This window comes from Sapajus apella, unplaced genomic scaffold, assembly GCF_009761245.1.
Source record: "Sapajus apella isolate SASKATOON/1434 unplaced genomic scaffold, GSC_monkey_1.0 scaffold187, whole genome shotgun sequence".
Classification (NCBI taxonomy): domain Eukaryota; kingdom Metazoa; phylum Chordata; class Mammalia; order Primates; family Cebidae; genus Sapajus; species Sapajus apella.
The window spans coordinates 1,169,351-1,187,918 of record NW_022437127.1 but is presented as its reverse complement, the minus strand read 5'-3'; the positions used below and the strand labels follow the sequence as shown (position 1 = coordinate 1,187,918).

Below are 18,568 nucleotides of genomic sequence, written 5' to 3'. Positions count from 1 at the left end.
AGCTGGGATTACAGGCACGCACCACCATGCCCAGCTAATTTTTTGTATTTTTAGTAGAGACGGGGTTTCACCATGTTGACCAGGATGGTCTCGATCTCTTGACCTCGTGATCCACCCGCCTCGGCCTCCCAAAGTGCTGGGATTACAGGCTTGAGCCACCGCGCCCGGCCTACTTTTTTTTTTTTTTAGATGGAGTCTCACTTTGTTGCCCAGGCTGGAGTGCAGTGGTGTGATCTTGGCTCACTGCAACCTTTACCTCCCAGGTTCAAGCGATTCTCCTGCCTCAGCTTCTAAGCAGCTGGGATTACAGGCGCCTGCCACCACGCCCGGCTAATTTTTGTATTTTTTTACTAGAGACGGGGTTTCACCATGCTGGCCGGGCCAGTCTTGAACTTCCGACCTAGGGCGACCCACCTGCCTCAGCCTCCCAAAGTGCTGGGATTGCAGGCATGAGCCACCGCACCCAGCCCTTGCCTTTTAATTTTTAAAGAGCTACGACCTACATGTATAGCCATTAGAGGAGATGTGCTTCAGAGTATCATTTATTCAGTGCTTCAATCTGGTTCAGGGAGATCTGAGAGAAGTTAAAAAAGAAAACTACATAAAGAGAGGAATGAGCAAGAAAATAAAATTAACAAGAAAAATGAGCCGGGCACAGCGGCTCATGCCTGTAATCCCAGCACTTTGGGAGGCCACAGTGGGTGGATCATTTGAGGTCAAGAGTTTGAGGCTAGCCTGGCCAATGTGGTGAAACCCTGCCTCTACTGAAAATATAAAAATTAGCTAGGTGTGGTGGTGGGCACCTCTAGTCCCAGCTACTCAGGAGGCTGAGGCAGGAGAATAGCTTGAACCCAGGAGGCAGAGTTTGCAGAGACCCAAGATCACACCACTGCACTCCAGCCTGAGCCACAGAGCAAGACTCCGTCAAAAAAAAAAAAAAAAAAAAAGGAAACAACAAGCAAACAAACAAAACGGGTACTTCCATAACCAGGGTCGTTGGCTGCCTTACCTGATACCTCTGGACAGACTGCAAACACAAGTATCTAACTTGGGTTGAGGTGCTGGGAGGGAAAAATGTGGGGGGAGGATCTGACAAAGTGCACGTTCAGCAAAAAACAATCACACAAGCACAGAAGTGCATGAAGTAGAGTCAAAGAGGGACCTTTGCACAATTGTTTTTTCTCTATTTTTAAATTATTATTATTATTATTTTTGAGATGGGGCTTCATTCTGTTGCCAGGCTGGAGTGTATGTCTCGATCTCAGCTCACTGCAACCTCTGCCTCCCAGGTTCAAGTGATTCCCCTGCCTCAGCCTCACAAGTAGCTGGAACTACAGGTGTGCGCCGCCACCCACACACCCCCCGCTAATTTTTTGTATTTTAGGAGAGACAGGGTTTCACCATGTTGGCCAGGATGGTCTCGATCTCCTGACCTCGTGATCCACCCGCCTCAGCCTCCCAAAGTGCTGGGATTACAGGTGTGAGCTACCGCAGGCGGCCCTGTTTTTCTCTCTTTTTGAGACAGGGTCTCACTATGTTGCCCAGGTTGGAGCCCAGTGGCTACTCACAGCCACATTCATAGCAAACTCTGCATACAAGGATTGAAGCCTCAGTTCAGTAGGTTCAATCTGGTTCAGGGAGATCTGAGAGAAGTAAAAAAGAAAACTACATAAAGAGAGGAAAGAGCAAGAAAACAAAATTAACGAGAAAAATGGGCAGGGCCAGTGTCTCCCGCCTGTAATCCTAGCTCTTTGGAGCCTCAATCCTTGTATGCAGAGTTTGCTCATAAACTCAAGAGATTTCCCCTACTCAGCCTCACATATAGCTGGGACCACAGGCACGTGCAAACTTGGCCCAATTTCAACAGACTCTTCCCTCTTATAATTATTTTCTTGGGCTACCTCCAGATGATAAAATGCATAAGGTGAATAAAGAAAATATTTTACTGACCTTCCAATGATCCCTGCCCCAGGCACCCTGGCCTCAATAGTTCGGGTATGGGAGATGGGAAGATTTTTGTCTCTTCTCTGTTACAACCTCACATCCACCTCCATTTTATAAGCTGAAAAACTCCTTTTCAGAGATAGCTAAAGATCCAAGGCTGCAGCTCCTGGCTCAATAGGGAAGCCTAGAACCTCGAAAAAGTTCAAAGATTGGCCTTCCTATACTATTAAGAAAAAATAGGCCAGGTGAGGTGACTCAGGCCTGTAATCCCAGCATTTTGGGAGCTGAGGCGGGCAGATCATCTGAGGTCAGGAGTTTGAGACCAGCCTGGCTAACATGGTGAAACCCCATCTCTGCTAAAAATTAAAAAAAAAAAAATTGCCAGGTGAGGTGGTGCGCGCCTGTAGTCCCAGCTACTCGGGAGGCTGAGGCAGGAGAATTGCTTGAAACCGAGAGAGGGGGGTTGCAGTACGCAGAGGCTGTGCCACTGCACTCCAGCACCTGGGTGACAGAGCAAGACTCTGCCTAAAAAAAAAAAAAAAAAAAGAAAGAAAAAAGAAAAAATAGTAAAGTATAATATAGTATAGTATAGTAGTTAAACATGCGGACCTTAAAGCCTAACGCTTAAATTAAAATCTTTATTTTGCCATTTAACCAGCTGTGTGACCTTGGGCAACTTGTCTAACCTCTCTGTGCCACAATTTGTTCATTTATAAAATGAGAGATAATAATAATACCTACCTCAGAAGATTGTGAGGATTTTTAAAATATATGTAAAAAGTGGCCGGGCGCGGTGGCTCACGCCTGTAATCCCAGCACTTCGGGAGGCCGAGGCGGGCGGATCACGAGGTCAAGAGATGGAGACCATCCTCGCCCACATGGTGAAACCCCGACTCTACTAAAAATACAAAAATTAGCTGGGCGTGGTGGCACGTGCCTGTAGTCCCAGCTATTCGGGAGGCTGAGGCAGGAGAATTGCTTAAAACCAGAAGGCGGAGGTTGCAGTGAGCCGAGATCGCACCACTGCACTCCAGCCTGGCACCTGGCGACAGAGTGAGACTCTGTCTCAAAAAAATTAAAAAATTTAAAAAATAAAGTTGACTTTAAAAAATATACATATATATATGTAAAAAGTTAGAACAATGCTACATAAGTGATTGTTATCTAAAAGAGACATATCCTTCATCACCCCCTTGAATAATTCACTTTCTTTTTTTTTGAGACAGAGTGTCTCTTCGTCACTAGGCCAAAGTGGAGTAGGGCGATCTCAGCAACCTCCTCCTCCCAGGTTCAAGCAGTTCTCATGCCTCAGCCTCCCGAGCAGCTGAGATTACAGGCCCATCCCACCATGCCTGGCTACATGGTTTTATTTTTAGCGGAGATGAGGTTTTGCTATGTTGCCCAGCCTCTGGAGTAAACTGCGTAACCTTCTAAAAATTATTTGAGCTTGCTTTGTTTTAAAGATGGGGTTTCGCCATGTTGGTCAGGCTGGTCTTGAACTGCCGACCTCAGGTGATCCACCCTCGTTGGCCTCCAAAGTGCTTGGATTACAGGCATGAGCCACCACACCCGGCCTATTTGAGCTTTCTTAACTTTTCCGTATACAGCTCCAAAGAAAAGCTTCCCACCATTTGGAGTGATAAACCGAGGATGTGCAATGACTTTTTCTTTCAGGTATTGCCTCCCATTTGATCTCTTTCCGTGAGGTGGGCTGGACTGAGTAGCACAAAGGTGAGTGGAGGTGTGCCCATGATGACGCCCAGTTTAGCCTACTTAGGCTATTCCTGTTCTGTCTTGAGCTTTCCCTTAGACCCTTCCCCACTCTCGGCCCGTTGTGTAAGGAGAAAAGAATGAACAGATTCTGACTATCAACTGATCGGTCATCTCCAGGCAACGGAGTGATGGAAGAAAGGAGACAGGGAAAACAAATGGACGAGATTGTGAATTCCATGTGCCCTGAGTCCTGAGATGTCAGGCAAGGCCCATTCTGAGCCCAACAAGGCTATGAAGTTGCTGACAATTAAACTCAATCAAATGGTCAGTAAACAGGTTCTTGGAAATGTCTGGCTGCGTTCCCAGCCTCGATATTTTTAACCTTTTGGACAGATGGATAGAGCACGGATTTCAGTTGCTGAGAGGGGAGGGGATACTCAGGGGCATGGGAACTGTGCTTCCCATTTTTTTTTTTTTTTTTTAGAGAGACAAAGTCTCACTCTGTCGCCCAGGCTGGAGTGCAATGGCACCATCTTGGCTCACTGCACCTCCACCTCCCAGGTTCAAGCAATTCTCCTGCCTCAGCCACCCAAAGTGCTGGGATTACAGGCTTGAGCCACCGCGCCTGGCCAACATCTGTGCCTCCCTTATATGGTTCTGTGGCTAAAGATCCCTCCCTCTTGAGGCCAAGGCAGGCGGATCACAAAGTCAGGAGTTTGAGACCAGCCTGACCAACATGGTGAAACCTCGTCTGTACTAAAAATACAAAAATTAGCCGGTGTGGTGGCGTGTTCCTATAATCCCAGCTACCCAGGAGCAGAGGCAGGAGAATCGCTTGAACCTGGAAGGTGGAGGTTGCAGTGAGCCAAGATTGTGCCATTGCACTCCAGCCTGGGCTACAGAGCGAGATTCCACCTCAAAAAAAAAAAAAGGTCCCTCCCTCTCCACTTCTGTCTGATTCTGACTTCCTCCATCTAGCCAGACTCAAGGCTAATTCTTTGTCTCCTGCTCCCATTTCTCTTTATTCCCTTTCTTTATTTTATTTTTTAAGATGGGGTTTCACCATGTTGGTCAGGCTGGTCTTAAACTCCTGATCTCAGGTGATCCGCCCGCCTTGGCCTCCAAAGTGCTTGGATTACAGGCGTGAGGTACCATGCCTGGCCTCTTTATTCCCTTTCATGCTTGCCTTACCTTCCAGCTTTGAGGAAACTCTGGTTTCTGTTTTACCTTCAGAGCCCTGTAGATCAGGAGAGGGTGGCTGGGCAGGGACCAACGGCTCTTTTGCTTCCCCTGGAGACAGGTGTAGTTCTGCCTGCGGTCAGACACTCAAAGGCTTCTCTGCAGCTCTGCTTCCTCAAGCTGCCCCACAGGAGACCACCAAACTCTCCTGCAACCTCATGCATCCCACTGTCCCCAACTCTTGGGAACAGAATTTGACTCCATGGAAGCCCAGGCCTGTGCTTCATATACTTTTGGAAAGAAGAAGAAATGATCGTGAAGGTCAGAGAGGTTGGAAATGGTGACCAAGTGTGACAGGACCAGATCTGCTGTCTCAGGTGTGGGAAAGTTAGGTCACCCGGGAGGTGGAAGGGAAGGGAGAGAGGTTGATCCTGAGCAATTTCAGAATATCTTTTTGACGGTGACGGAGGAATGAAAGCGAGGAAGGAAAGACAAAAATTATGATAATTCCCTATTTGGGGTTTTATCTTCCCTTGGTCTTCTCTTTAAACCGAATACCCTCTATACCTAAAGACTGCTTCCTCCTCTCCTCTTGTTCTTTTCTATATCTCAACACCATTTCTGATACTGCCCTCCCTGCTTCGTGAGTGGAGGCAAAAGTCCCTGACATAAGGGCTCCAGAACTGATGGGAAGCCGGTAGGGAAATGCACTTAGGGAAGGGAGATCACACTGTGATTCGTGTTTCTTTTCCTTTGTCTTGATTTTAGCTGATGATGAACCAAAGCAAAGCTGGGGGAAACACTAAAACAGAGGCAGGAAATCAGGGGCCCATAGGCCAAACCAGCTTGCAGACATTTAGAAACCCATATTTCCGGCTGGGTGGGTGGTTCACACCTGTAATCTCAGCACTTTGGGAGGCTGAGTCAGGTGGATCACCTGAGGTCAGGAGTTCGAGACCAGCCTGACCAACATGGCGAAACCCCATCTCTACTAAAAATACAAAATTAGTTGGGCGTGGTGGCACGTGCCTGTAATCTCAGCTAGTCAGGAGGTTGAGGCAGGTGAATTGCTTGAACCCAGGAGGCAGAGGTTGCAGTGAGCCGAGATTCTATCATTGCACTCCAGTCTGGGCAACAAGAGCGAAACTCAAAAAAATAAATAAATAAGCCTGTATTTCCTTCCTAAACATTTGAATTGGTTGTAAACATTTAAAAATCAGACTTCTGGCCAAGCAAGCTGGCTTACGCCTGTAATCCCAGCACTTTCAGAGGCCGAGGAGGGCGGATCACCTAAGGTCTGGAGTTCGAGACCGGCCTGGCCAACATGACGAAATCCCGCCTCTACTAAATATGCAAAAATTAGCCAGGCATCGTGGAGGGTGGCTATAATCCCAGCCACTTGGGAGGCTGAGGCTGGAGAATCGCTTGAACCCAGGAGGTAGAGGTTGCCATGAGCCGAGATTGTGCCATTGCACTCTAGCCTGGGCAACAAGAGCCAGACTCCATCTCAAGAAAAGAAAAAAAAAATCAGATTTCGGCCGGGCACGGTGGCTCACGCCTGTAATCCCAGCACTTTGGGAGGCCAAAGCAGGTGGGTCATGATGTCAGGAGTTTAAGACCAGCCTGGCCAACATGATGCAACCCCATCTCACTAAAAATACAAAGAATTAGCCAGGTGTGGTGGCGCTCACCCATAATCCCAGCAACTAAGGAGGCTGAGGCAGGAGAATCGCTTGAACCCAGGGAAGCGGAGGTTGCAGTCAACAGAGATCACACGACTGCACTCCAGCCTGGGCGATGGAGCAATACTCCATCTCAAAATAAATAAATTAATTAATTAAATAATTAAAAATCCGATTTCACTAAAATCTACAGTTCTGGTGTCTCTTAAAAAGCGGTCAGATTTGGTAACACTGAGTCACATTCTTTCCCGGCGTTAACCAGCTGGAGCTGAAGGGGCTGGGCAAGCTCTGATTTGCCAGTTCTCACCATTCTCTAGTGCATCACACTCGCCTGCTATGATCTTTTAGGTCTGCCTGACTCCTGTTTAGTGTTTAGGTTTGTCTATGCTTGTTACCTCTGCTCTAAGCAGTTTCTCAAATATTTCCTCTGCAGGACCCCTAAGATACAAGAGAGTGAACCATTTTCCCCAGGGCTCCCAGAGCAGTCTAAAGTAGACTGTCATAAATCAGAAATGTCTTTTTTTTTTTTTTTAAATCGAGACGGGGTTTCACCATGTTGGCCAGGATGGTCTCGATCTCTTGACCTTGTGATCCGCCTGCCTCGGCCTCCCAAAGTATTGGGATTAAGGCATGAGCCACCGCGCCCGGCGAAACGTCTTTGAAGTACCTATTTTATCTTCAAAAAATGCAAATTTTGATTTACACTGCATAATATATTTGTGTTGGTTTTAGTATAAAAATGATTTATCTTCCCCCAGCAAATCTTAAAAGTAAAATTAACACTCTGGAAGATGTGCCCTGTGTATTCTGTGGCTCCAAATAGTCCTCACCATATCACCCCAGGAATAATCCAATTTAAACAGCACCGTATAAAGGCATGATGCAACGAGAGACATGGAGAAAAGACACGGAGAAAGTCGAAAAGAGGAAAAGAATTTGAAACACAACAAGTATGTGTCTGAGTGATAAGCTCTCCGTCTGGTCCTCAGCCAACCCCTCCAGGCCTGGCCCAGTCTGGCCACTGAGAAGTCAGTAAACATCCCTGATGTCTCTGGACAGGTGTCAGTGTGGAGGCTCCGGATAGAAAGCAAGACCCGAAACAGGAGCCAAGCCAAGTAAGGGAGAGGTGAGCGACCAAGAGCAGCCAAGTATGGTCAGATGAGGAAAACTGCAGGCGTGGGGAAAGAGGCTTGGGAGAGGAAATGGAAGGCTTGGAGGAGGGCTGATCAGCTCTTGCCCTTTCGCCCACTGAGCCCATGTTTGTTGTTTCACTTCCTCTTATCACTCTGCCTAAGAAAAATGAGGTTAAAAACATGAAATTGACCTCTTTTGACAAAGTGGCTACATCTCTGGTCCTACCAGAGCCTAAGGAGGATGGGTACCATGGCTTCTTTCCCTGTCTGGACGGGACTCCACCTACTCTCTCCAAGACAGGAAACTCCTCAATCTGCACCCCTAACTTAGGTAGCTTTCTTCCCGCTGCCCCTTTTGGTAAGACAAAAGTTGCTCTGACTAACTCCCTCCTATTCCAATATTATCAACACTGCACTGAGCGTACCAAAGAATATCAGAGACAGGATTTGGCTATTTTCTCCCTTTCTCTACTGTAAAGCAAGATCAGTGTGGAATTACAAGGATAGGAAACACTTAGGAAGGGGCTGGGAGCACAGCCCAAAGCTGAGGATCCTGGGAGGAGGAGAGGTTTGAGGGTGGAGAATAATCCCATGCTCTGAGGTCATGGGGACCTAGCCCCTTCCTGCATTGGTTGAGATCAGGCCTGAGGAATCTCTGGATTCCTTCCCCAACATCTTGGATTCCCAAGGTGAGAGCACGTAGCCATTAAGGTCCTGCAGTTAAGTTCAATCAGAGTCTTCCCACCGGCTCCCATTAAGGTTATGAGGGGGACCTCCCTTCTTTCCTAGATACAAAGAGGCAAATTAAAGCCTGCTGGCGATGAGCCAAAGGTCTTTCTGAGGTGACACTAGAACTTATTTCCAGCTTTGTGGTCCCAAACGACCTTGAGGAAATGTGAGCCCCAGTAGGGGAAAGGTCAGTGGAGAAGAGGTTCACTGCTAGTTTGGCCAGATTAGCTAGTGGAACTATTCCCATTGAGCTCATTTCTCTTCTCCATCCTCTGGCTGGACATGATACATGAAGGGAGATGAAGAGGACCGGCCCACCAGCCCCTTCTTCAGTCAGAAATCTATTGGTGGCCTGTTTGAGTCCTGCTTTGCAGATTGTGACCTTGAACTCTGCTGTAGGGGTGTCCCTCTCATGCTAGTTGATGGAATTGCTGATCTTGCAACCCAAGCTGAAGCATGTTCTTGGAAACGGCTGGCCAGAAGCCTGAGGTATCTTTAGTCTGCCTAGGCCAAAAATAAGGTGGGGAAATCCAGCCAAATGGAATGTGTTCAGCCAAAGCTAGGTACAGCCTGCCTTTGTTCTCAGGCCATTTATTCTTACAGACGGATCAGCAGAAGCCCTACTATGTGAGAGCTAGAAAGGCTCCTAGTGGACAAATCTGGTCCAAATTTATATTTCACACATGAGGAATACTGAGGCGTGGAGACTTACGTGACTTTCCCAAGGGCACAAAGCTATGGACTAGTGAAGCCAGGACCACAAATAGTGTGAAACCCTGTCTCTTAAAAAAAATGAACTGAGGAAAAGAGCTATCTTTTCCTTAACAAACTATGGGTGCCCAATGACCTTATTCATCTGACCCTCCAATTTTCTTTGGTCTCCACTTCCAATCTAAACTGCATGTTGCTTCTAGTTCTGCCATTTAGCCTTCCTCAAACCACTTGAGCCACTGAGCCTGTTTGCAGATGCCTCTTAACTGCTCACCCAAGATGGGAGGGAATCAAGAGGTGAGGGATGGAACACAGCATAGAGAAAGATAGGATGCTCCCCTCCCCTCCCTTCTCCCCTCCCCTCCCTCCTCCCCCCCCTCCCCCCTCCCCCCCCCTCTCCCCCTCCCCTCCCCTCCCCTCCCCTCCGTAGAGACAAACTTAGGGAAGACTATTTGCCCCAAGCTGATCTCGAACTCTTCGCTTCAAGCAATCCTCCCACCTCAGCCTCCCAAAGTGGTGGGATTACAGGTGGGAGTCACCATGGCCCAGGAAAGGATTACTGACAGAGAACTTACCCTGCCTGGGGCCAGCATAGCCCGGGCTGTACACATGCCAGCAATCTGTTCAACATAACCCCTACCAGGCAAGTAGTACCGGACCGAGCAGGGTCTCATTCTAACCTCTCAGAGGGTCCTCCAGAGGGAATAGGAACTGTGACCCTATTTACTAGGCCTTGGGCTTCAGGCCTGCCGGATAGTACCTATGGAAAGTAGGGGAAAGGTCAATGGAAACAAGTCTAGCTCATGCCTGGAACCACTTCAGAATCTGGGAAAGCTGCTGGGTCCCGTGTCCCTGGCTTTGTCCAGCAAGGTCACCTGCAGACAGGGCAGAGTCCAAGAATGGTCTGATCTCCCTGACACTTTGAAGTAGTGCAGCTGATCCCGAGCGGTACTCCAACCTTTGCCCTCATTTCCCCAGTTGCATGGGAAAAGGATGTGTGTGTATAGAGGTAAGGGTGGGAACGTGGTTCCAGTCCTCCTCTACTGCTGCTTTTCCAGAAGCTTCTTTGTTCCCACTCTTTTAAGTTCCCAGGCTGACATTTGGTGGGCTTTTATGGGATGGCTGTGCCCAACGTAGACACATATAGTTGAGCAGGTTAGGACTTGGTACGTGTATGCAGGGAACAATGCAAAAGGAAAATTTTCAGTATCTTTTACTTTTGTTTTTGCTGATCTCCCCCAACTATAATCACGGGGTGAAGTACAGCTGTGGGAAACCCCAGGGGCAGGTCCCCTGTCCCCTTCCTGCCACTCGACACAACTCAGGAGGACTACAAAAGGAAACACATCAATCATCACAAGTTGCTCAATGACTCTGGAATGTTCTGTTTCTATTCCTGTTTCCTTCGCTGCTTCTACTCTTTTTTTCTTTTCTTAGATACAGGTTACTGCTTTGTTGCCCAGGCTGGAGCACAGTGGTGCAATCATAGCTCACTGCAGCCTCAAACTCCAGGGTTCAAGGGATCCTCCTGCCTCAGCCTCCCTAGTAGCTGGGACTACTGAGTGCCACCACACTCAGCTATTTTAAAGATTTTCAAATATTTTTGTTGTAGAGACAGGTTCTCACTTTGAAGCCTAGACTGGTTTCAAACTCCTGGCTTCAAGCAATCCACCTACTTCATCCTTCCAAACTGCTGGGCTTACAGGTTGAGCCATGGCACCTGCCACTGCTTCTATGTAAACACTGACACACCCAAACTAGGCTTTTAAAGTGCTTTCTCTCAATGGAGTCACAGCCTTTCTTCCTTCTGTACAATGGGGTCAGACACATTCAACCTCAGATTGCCAGTCTCTGTCACTGGATGCTACAGGGAATTCAGTCGGCCTGCCCGAGTACAGTTGGGGAATTTTCTGAAGGTTTTTCCATATCCCATCTTACTTTCAAATGCTCAGTAGGGTTGCTATGATAGCATGAAGCAGGCCTCCTTATTCAGTTCCTATTCTGGACACGCAGCTTGCCCGTGACTGTTGCATGTCAAGTGGCTGGAACCAATCAGCTCATCTAAGGCTTCCTCAGAAGCCAATCAGAGCCTTGGAAAGTGACCTCACACAAAGGAGAGCTATGTGGGCGAGAAAGAACCTCTCAGATCTGTGAGTGTCCCTAAGTCACTCCCTTGCTCCCCACCCTCCTTACTTCCTGTTAAACACCACCGCCTACCTCCCTTCCTCCAAAGAAAGGGAGAAAAGCTAACTAAATTCCACAAAGGGAAGAACCAAAAGAGAAATGCAATTCAGCCACACACTGGTTTCTGTAACTGGAGGACAGAATATTTAGGGGGCTCCTGCCACACAGACATAGCTTTCAAAGTGTCATCTCCACGGTCTGGGAGGAGAGGGAGTATGCTGGATAAGTCAGCTCCTCCTCCTTCCTCATACCTGGTTTTCTTGACTTTCCCCACAAAAATAGATGTAATCCCTTTTTTTTCCTTTCTTTTTATCCTTTTTTTTTTTTTTTTTTTTTAAGATGGGGTTTCACCATTATTGGTCAGGCTGGTCGCGAACTCCTGACCTCAGGTGATCCACCTACCTCAGCCTCCCAAAGTGCTGGGATTACAGGCGTGAACCACCATGCCCGGCTCTTTTTTTCATTTTTATAGCTGTAATCATCCTTTGTAAATAAGGACAAGATCAAGGTCAAGTGTGGCAAAGACAGCGCCTGTGTCCTGTGAACAGACACAATCATGTCCTCGAGGCCCGAGGACCAGAGGCTTAGAAGTCAGCTGGTCTGCTGGGGGCAGAGGCTGTTTCTACAACTTACTTTTCATAGCCCTACAGATGAGGTCTTGAATATTCCCTGGGGGCTGGATTGTGACTCTGTGTCCTCCCATGGGGGGAGGAGGGAAGGGACGAAGGACAAGCAGGCTGTGGCCCTGCACTGTGTCACACTGAACCCTGCTCAGTTAAGTACTCCCTTCGTTCCTCCAGCCCTCCCTCACCAGTCCTCACCCAGGACAGAGAGACAAACACTTTATTTAAAAATATAAAACCAGTCTTACTCCTTCAAACTGCTCCCACCCCTAATGATCTCCACAAAGAGCTATACGAATTGGGTAGGGGTAGAGCCATCTCAGCTCTGACAACCCCAGTTCTTCTTTCAATTCTCCTTTCTCCCTTCATGCAGTTGAGATATTTTTCCTTTGCACTTTCCCCAAGATATCAGAGGTGATACAAACGTGGAAGGAGGGGAAGCGGAGAAAATAAACAGTCATCATCCTCCATTCCCATCTCCAGGGACCAGACAGATTATGTGAACTCTGACCAAATGATTTGTTCGTCCGAAAAACCAAATAATGGGGACAGCTACTCTCTGCATCTTCAAGAAACATACGGGGGTCCGAGTCCTTCTTCAGTAGATAGCCTCGTCCATATTGTCATCACTGTCACCCCCAAAGTCCTCTCCATTGTCAAAATATGACATGATGTAATCAGTTTCCTGAAATGGAAAAAAAATAAGTAAAAGTCAAGCCTGCTTTTGGCATTCACCTTCCTTCCTGTGTACCAGACCCCTTCCCTCCCCATCTCATAGTCCAGGCCTGAGACATCTCTTCCAGCTGTAGTTTGGAGAAGGGACAGACGAAGTCGAGGGAAGCCCCTACCCGGAGGGGCGCTATCGCTGTTGGCATGCCAACCCTCTGAGGGGAGCATCCCTGGTGTCAAGAGTTAGATCCCCAGAGTTTATGGGGTAAAGGGAGGGGGGCTAAGGTGGAAGGAGTCCCCTTCACCTCTTCATGTTCTTCCTCATCATACTCTTCTTCTTCCTCCTCTTCCTTCTCTTCTTCTTCTTCCTTCTCTTCATCTTCCTCTGAAGTTACTTCTTCTTCCTTCTTCTCCAGGGTCTCAGGTGGGGATGAATAGGAACAGAAACTCAGATTCAGTTCACAGGAGGGAAAATGGAGGCACATATGGGCCAAGAGAGAGGGAACGGCTCCAGGGCTCAGGAGGGCTCTATGCACACTTCCTCCTCACCTCTAGTTTCTGTATTGTCTCCTCCTTGTCTTCTGAGGTCTTAGGGGGCCTCTTCGGGAGCAGGATCGTAATCCCTGGTGGGGGATCAAAAGGTGAACCATCAGAGAGCAAATTTTGCCAGCTTTTTACCCCATCCTCCTGCAAAGAACATGTCCCTCTGCTGCCCTCATGTGGCCACTATGACGTCTAGCAATAACACTTGGTAGATTGGGTAGTTCCTAGAGGAACTGTGAGGGAATGTGAGACCACAGCAGCCTTGGCTCTCAGGCTGATGGAGGAAACCTCTCTTCTCCCTCCGTTTTCCAGATACACTCACGTTCCTTCTGTAGCTTCCGCACTCGGATCTTTAGCTCCCGGGGTAGACGCCGCCAATCTGGGAATAGCGGGAATGTAAATGTCAATAGGACCCTGCGTGGGGTCTCCAACAAATGATGACTGGTTTTAAAGGGGGTGATGGTTTCCAAGGAGAGGGAGAAAGGGGCTGGGTCCAAGTTGTTCAGAACAAAACTGTGGCTTGGATATCTCCTGAGTAGTGGGAACTGTTGAATAGCTTTTCCAAGTGGAATCTGAGAGTGTTTTGGAACATAATTAAGGCTCAAGCTTGCAGATGCTGAATGAGGGAGTGGGGTGGGGACATGGGGATGATGGCAGTGGCTTGAAGCATCTCCAGCATTTGAAAGAAGGGCAGTCAACGAAAGGGCCCATCACCTACCGGGGTTCCAGTCAATGGCATTGTCAATCGGACCTGACATCTGGTATTTGTCTGAATACCGCTCCACATCTGAGGGGTGGAAGGATCAAAGTTTTATCAGAGACCCAGAACAGGGTTGTCCCTGAGAGTCCAGCCACCTCAATACTCAGCAATTATCTGTCCCCTTACCCCAAACCCAGAGCCCAGGGGGGTCAGCTTCAGTGAGGACCTTATCATTCTTCTTTTTTTTTTTTTTTTTTTTGAGACAGAGTCTGGTACTGTCACCCGAGCTGCAGTGCAGTGGTGTGATCTCGACTCACTGCAGCCTCTGCCTCCCAGGTTTAAGTGATTCTCCTGCCTCAGCCTCCCAAGTAGCTGGGATTACAGATGCATGCTATCACACCTGGCTAATTTTATTTTTTTATTTTTTATTTTTTTTGGAGATGGAGTCTTACACTGTTTCCTGGTCTGGAATGCCATGGCGCAATCTCGGCTCACTGCAACTTCCGCCTCCTGGGTTCAAGTGATTCTCCTGCCTCAGCCTCCCAAGTAGCTGAGATTACAGGTGCCTGCCACCACGCCTGGCTAATTTTTTGTATTTTCAGTAGAGACAGGGTTTCACTATGTTGGCCAGGCTGGTCTCGATCTTCTGACCTCAGGTGATCCACCTGCCTCAGTCTCCCAAAGTGCTGGGATTGCAGGCATGAGCCCCTGTGTCCAGCCAATTTTTTTTTTTTTTTTTTTTTTTGAGACAGAGCCTTGCTCTGTCACCCAGGCTGGAATGCAGCGGTGAGATCTCAGCTCACTGCAACCCCTGCCTTCCAGGTTCAAGGATTCTTGCACCTCAGCCTCCTGAGTAGCTGACACCACGGGCACAAGCCACCATGCCTGGCTAATTTTCGTATTTTTAGTAGAGACAAGGTTTCACTATGTTGGCTAGGCTGGCCTCAAACTCCTGGCCTCAAGTGATCCACCCACGTCAGCCTCCCAAAATGCGGGGATTACAGGCATGAGCCACCACACCTGGCCACGATGGTTTTTTGTCTTTTTTTTTTTTTTTTTTTTTTTCCGTCCCTTAGTTCAAAGGCATGGCTGTGTTAAGAAAGAGTATGGTGTAGTGGAAAGTGCAGTAGGGAATAAGAAACCAGGGTCTGGGCCGGGCGTGGTGGCTCACGCCTATAATCCCAGCACTTTGGGAGGCTGAGGCGGGTGGATCACAAGGTCAAGAGATCGAGACCATCCTGGTCAACATGGTGAAACCCCATCTCTACTAAAAATACAAAAATTAGCTGGGCATGGTGGCACACGCCTGTAGTCCCAGCTACTCGGGAGGCTGAGGCAGAAGAATTGCCTGAACCCAGGAGATGGAGGTTGCAGTGAGCCAAGATCGTGCCATTGCACTCCAGCCTGGGTAACAAGAGCGTCTCAAAAAAAAAAAAAAAAAAAGAAACCAGGATCTGTCTTCCCTTGTTGGTTGGTGGCCGTAATATCCAGATAATTAAACATTTTGCTGGGCTGGTGACTCATGCCTGTAATCCCAGCACTTTTGGGAGGCCAAGGTGGGAGAATCTCTTGAGCTCAGAAGTTCAAAACCAGCCTGGGCAACAAAAGGAGACGTCCATCTCATTTTACAAAAAAATTAAAAATATATAAATTTTTAGAAAATACATCCCCCCACTTATACATGTCAAATGGGATTTTAGTATTTAACCACCCACTGTACCAAGACTATTATGAGACTCAAAACAAACCATGAAAATCATAATGCATTTCAGACACAGAAGTAACTATTATCATCTCCCCAGTTAGACAGTACCCTTCTTGTGCCTCTCTGGCCCCCAGTGGTGCTGAGCACAGGGCACTGCCCGTGGAAGACACTCAGAATATGATGCTGGCATTCCAACTGACCTCTCTTGGGGACAGCTGGCCGGATGAAGTAGGGGAGCTGCCTCATGGCTCCTCGTAGCTCCTGCTTCAGTGCCAGGACATACTCCCCTTCCTCTCCCGAGGGCAGAGGTACTGGGCGAAACTCCAGGGGCTACAGAGGCAGGGGCAGTAGTCAGTTCAGGGAGAAAATGCTAGTACAAATCTGGGAGGACCCCGCCTCCCAATTTAATCTAATACACCCGCTGAGCAGAGGCCAAAAGAGAATGAGGGGAGTAACATATCATTTCGAAAGCTAGGGAGAAGTGAAGGTGGACACTTCTTTACCTGCAAAACATCCCCTGTACATTGGTAGTAGAGAGACAGAGAGAGGCAAGATGAGGTACTGTCTCGGCTCACAGCAACCTCCACCTCCCGGGTTCAAGTGATTCTCCTGCCTCAGCCTCCTGAGCAGATGGGATTACAGGCATGCACTACCATGCCCAGCTCATTTTCGTATTTTTACTAGAGATGGGGTTTTGCCGTTTTGGCCAGGCTGGTCTTGAACTCCTGATCTCAGGTGATCCACCTGCCTCGGCCTCCCAAAGTGACTTTATGATGGTCTAGAAGGAACCCAGAATCATGTAGTCGGCCAGGGGCACATGAAAGTCAGGGAAGGGAGTGAAGAGACTCACAGGGAAGAGTGGAGAGGGCTGCAGAGTGGGTGGGGGCAAAGCATCCCCTTTCCCAATGCCCACAGCCTCCATGTTGAAGGTCAGCTGGCCCCGGCCACGACCTCGGCCCCCACCCCGGCTGGCCATAGTGGAGGGGGCCTGGGTATTCAGAGATCCAGTGAGAAAACCTGATAAAGACAAAAAGGAAGAGAAGAAATGTAGTCGAATGGACAGGAAGCCAAGGACAGACAAGACATTCCATCTTCTCTCCCTGGAACATGAAAAGTCAATGTCATTTAACAAATTTTGACTGAGGGCCGGGCGTGCTGGCTCATGCCTATAATCCAAGCACTTTGGAGGCCAAGGTGGGCGGATCACCTGAGTTCGGGAGTTCAAGACCAGCCTGACCAACATGGTGAAACCCCGACTTTAAAAAAAAAAAAACGCAAATTTTGACTGAGAAGGCACATGTCAGACAGAGAATTTCTGGAAATATAAACATGAATGGGACATGGTCCCCCAAACAGGTCAGATAATTACAATATAGTTTAACTAGCACAAAGGAGAAAGTACTTAGACTCTTGGACACAACTCTACATCCCTAGGACAATTTGATGTTTACCTGTATCTGCATTCCTTTCATTGTTGTTTTGTTTTGAGATGAAGTCTCACTCTCAGGCTGGAGTGCAGTGGTGTGATCTCCGCTCACTGCAACCTCCGCCTCCTGGGTTCAAGCAATTATCCTGCCTCCGTTTCCCAAGTAGCTGGGATTATAGGCGCCTGCCACCACACCCAGCTAATTTTTTAATTTTTATTAGAGACAGGGTTTCACCATGCTGGCCAGGCTGGTCTTGAACTACCAGCCTCAGGCGATCTGCCCACCTCAGCTTCTCAAAGCACTGGGATTACAGGCATGTGCCACCGCACCCAGCCTTCATTTCCTTATTCTTATTTTTAGATATGTTCTCTCGGCCATGCTTGAGTGTAATGGTACGATCACAGCTCACTGTAGCCTCGAACCCCTAGGCTCAAGTGATCCTCCTGCCTCAGCCTCCCAAAGTGCTGGGATAACAGGCATGAATCACTATGCCCAGCCACTATCTAAATTTCTACATATAGCCTTTGAATACTTTCTCTTTTTGCCCTTCCAAACCCAACCAGGCCCCAATGCAATATAATGCAATGCATTCAGCAAAACATTAATTTTTCAACTACCATGAAAAAGATAGTGTGCCAGGCACTGGGAGAGCAGAGGGATGAGTCATCAACTTCATTGTCAACCAGGGGAAAAGAGACATTACAATCAAATTGATCTTTTTATTTTATTTGAGACAGGATCTCTTTCTGTCACCCACGCTGGAGTACAGTGGCGTGATGATGGCTCACTGTAGCCTCAACCTCCTGGGCTCTGCCGGGCGCGGTGGCTCACGCCTGTAATCCCAGCACTTTGGGAGGCCGAGGCGGGTGGATCACGAGGTCGAGAGATTGAGACCATCCTGGTCAACATAGTGAAACCCCGTCTCTACTAAAAATACAAAAAATCAGCTGGGCATGGTGGCGCGTGCCTGTAATCCCAGCTACTCAGGACGCTGAGGCAGGAGAGTTGCCTGAACCCAGGAGGCGGAGGTTGCGGTGAGCCGAGATCGCGCCATTGCACTCCAGCCTGGGTAACAAGAGCGAAACTCCGTCTCAAAAAAAAAAAAAAAAAACCTCCTGGGCTCAGGTGATCCTCCCACCTTAACCTCCCAAGTAGCAGGAACTACTTGGTGTGTGCCACCGTGCCTGGCTTTTTTTGTTTGTTTGTTTGTTTTTGAGACAAAGTCTTGCTCTGCCGCCCAGGCTGGAGTGCAATGGTGCAGTCTAGGCTCACTGCAACCTCCGCCTCCTGAGTTCAAGTGATTCACCTTCCTCAGCCTCCCGAGTAGCTGGGAGTCACAGGCACACGCTACCACACCTGGCTAATTTTTCTATTTTTAGTAGAGACAGAGTTTCACCATGTTGGCCAGGATGGTGTCAAACCCCTGACCTCGTGATCCGCCTACTTTGGCCTCCCAAAGTGCTAGGATTACAAGTGTGAGCCATTGCGCCCGGGCAAAATGGATTTTTTTTTTTTTTTTTTTTTTTTTTTTTTTTTTTGAAGTTTTCTCTTCCTTCACCCCTGCTGTGGAGAAAGGGTCCTTTTGCTGCACCCCAACAACACCCCCCCCTGTATCCAACTGTCTAC

The 18,568-nt window shown here is 48.3% G+C and overlaps 2 protein-coding genes across 3 annotated transcripts in view; one reads left to right on the top strand and one right to left on the bottom strand.

Moving 5' to 3' along the window:
* The first annotated feature begins 9,542 nt into the window (after nt 1-9,542).
* ANKRD34A (ankyrin repeat domain 34A) overlaps nt 9,543-18,568 on the top strand; it is an 18,188-nt gene continuing 9,162 nt past the window's right edge. Inside the window, exons 1-2 of the mRNA XM_032268892.1 lie at nt 9,543-10,451; nt 11,105-11,241. The gene's annotated coding sequence lies outside the window, so the exon portion shown is untranslated. The remainder of the gene's footprint in view (nt 10,452-11,104; nt 11,242-18,568) is intronic.
* POLR3GL (RNA polymerase III subunit G like) overlaps nt 12,101-18,568 on the bottom strand; it is a 13,571-nt gene continuing 7,103 nt past the window's right edge. For both annotated transcript variants that reach the window (XM_032268896.1, XM_032268897.1), the window contains 7 exons: nt 16,366-16,532; nt 15,716-15,845; nt 13,829-13,897; nt 13,433-13,489; nt 13,117-13,190; nt 12,873-12,986; nt 12,101-12,583 (listed from right to left, as the gene is read on the bottom strand). In XM_032268896.1, the coding sequence (XP_032124787.1) occupies nt 12,497-12,583; nt 12,873-12,986; nt 13,117-13,190; nt 13,433-13,489; nt 13,829-13,897; nt 15,716-15,845; nt 16,366-16,491 (657 nt within the window). In that variant the 5' untranslated portion in view covers nt 16,492-16,532 and the 3' untranslated portion in view covers nt 12,101-12,496. The remainder of the gene's footprint in view (nt 12,584-12,872; nt 12,987-13,116; nt 13,191-13,432; nt 13,490-13,828; nt 13,898-15,715; nt 15,846-16,365; nt 16,533-18,568) is intronic.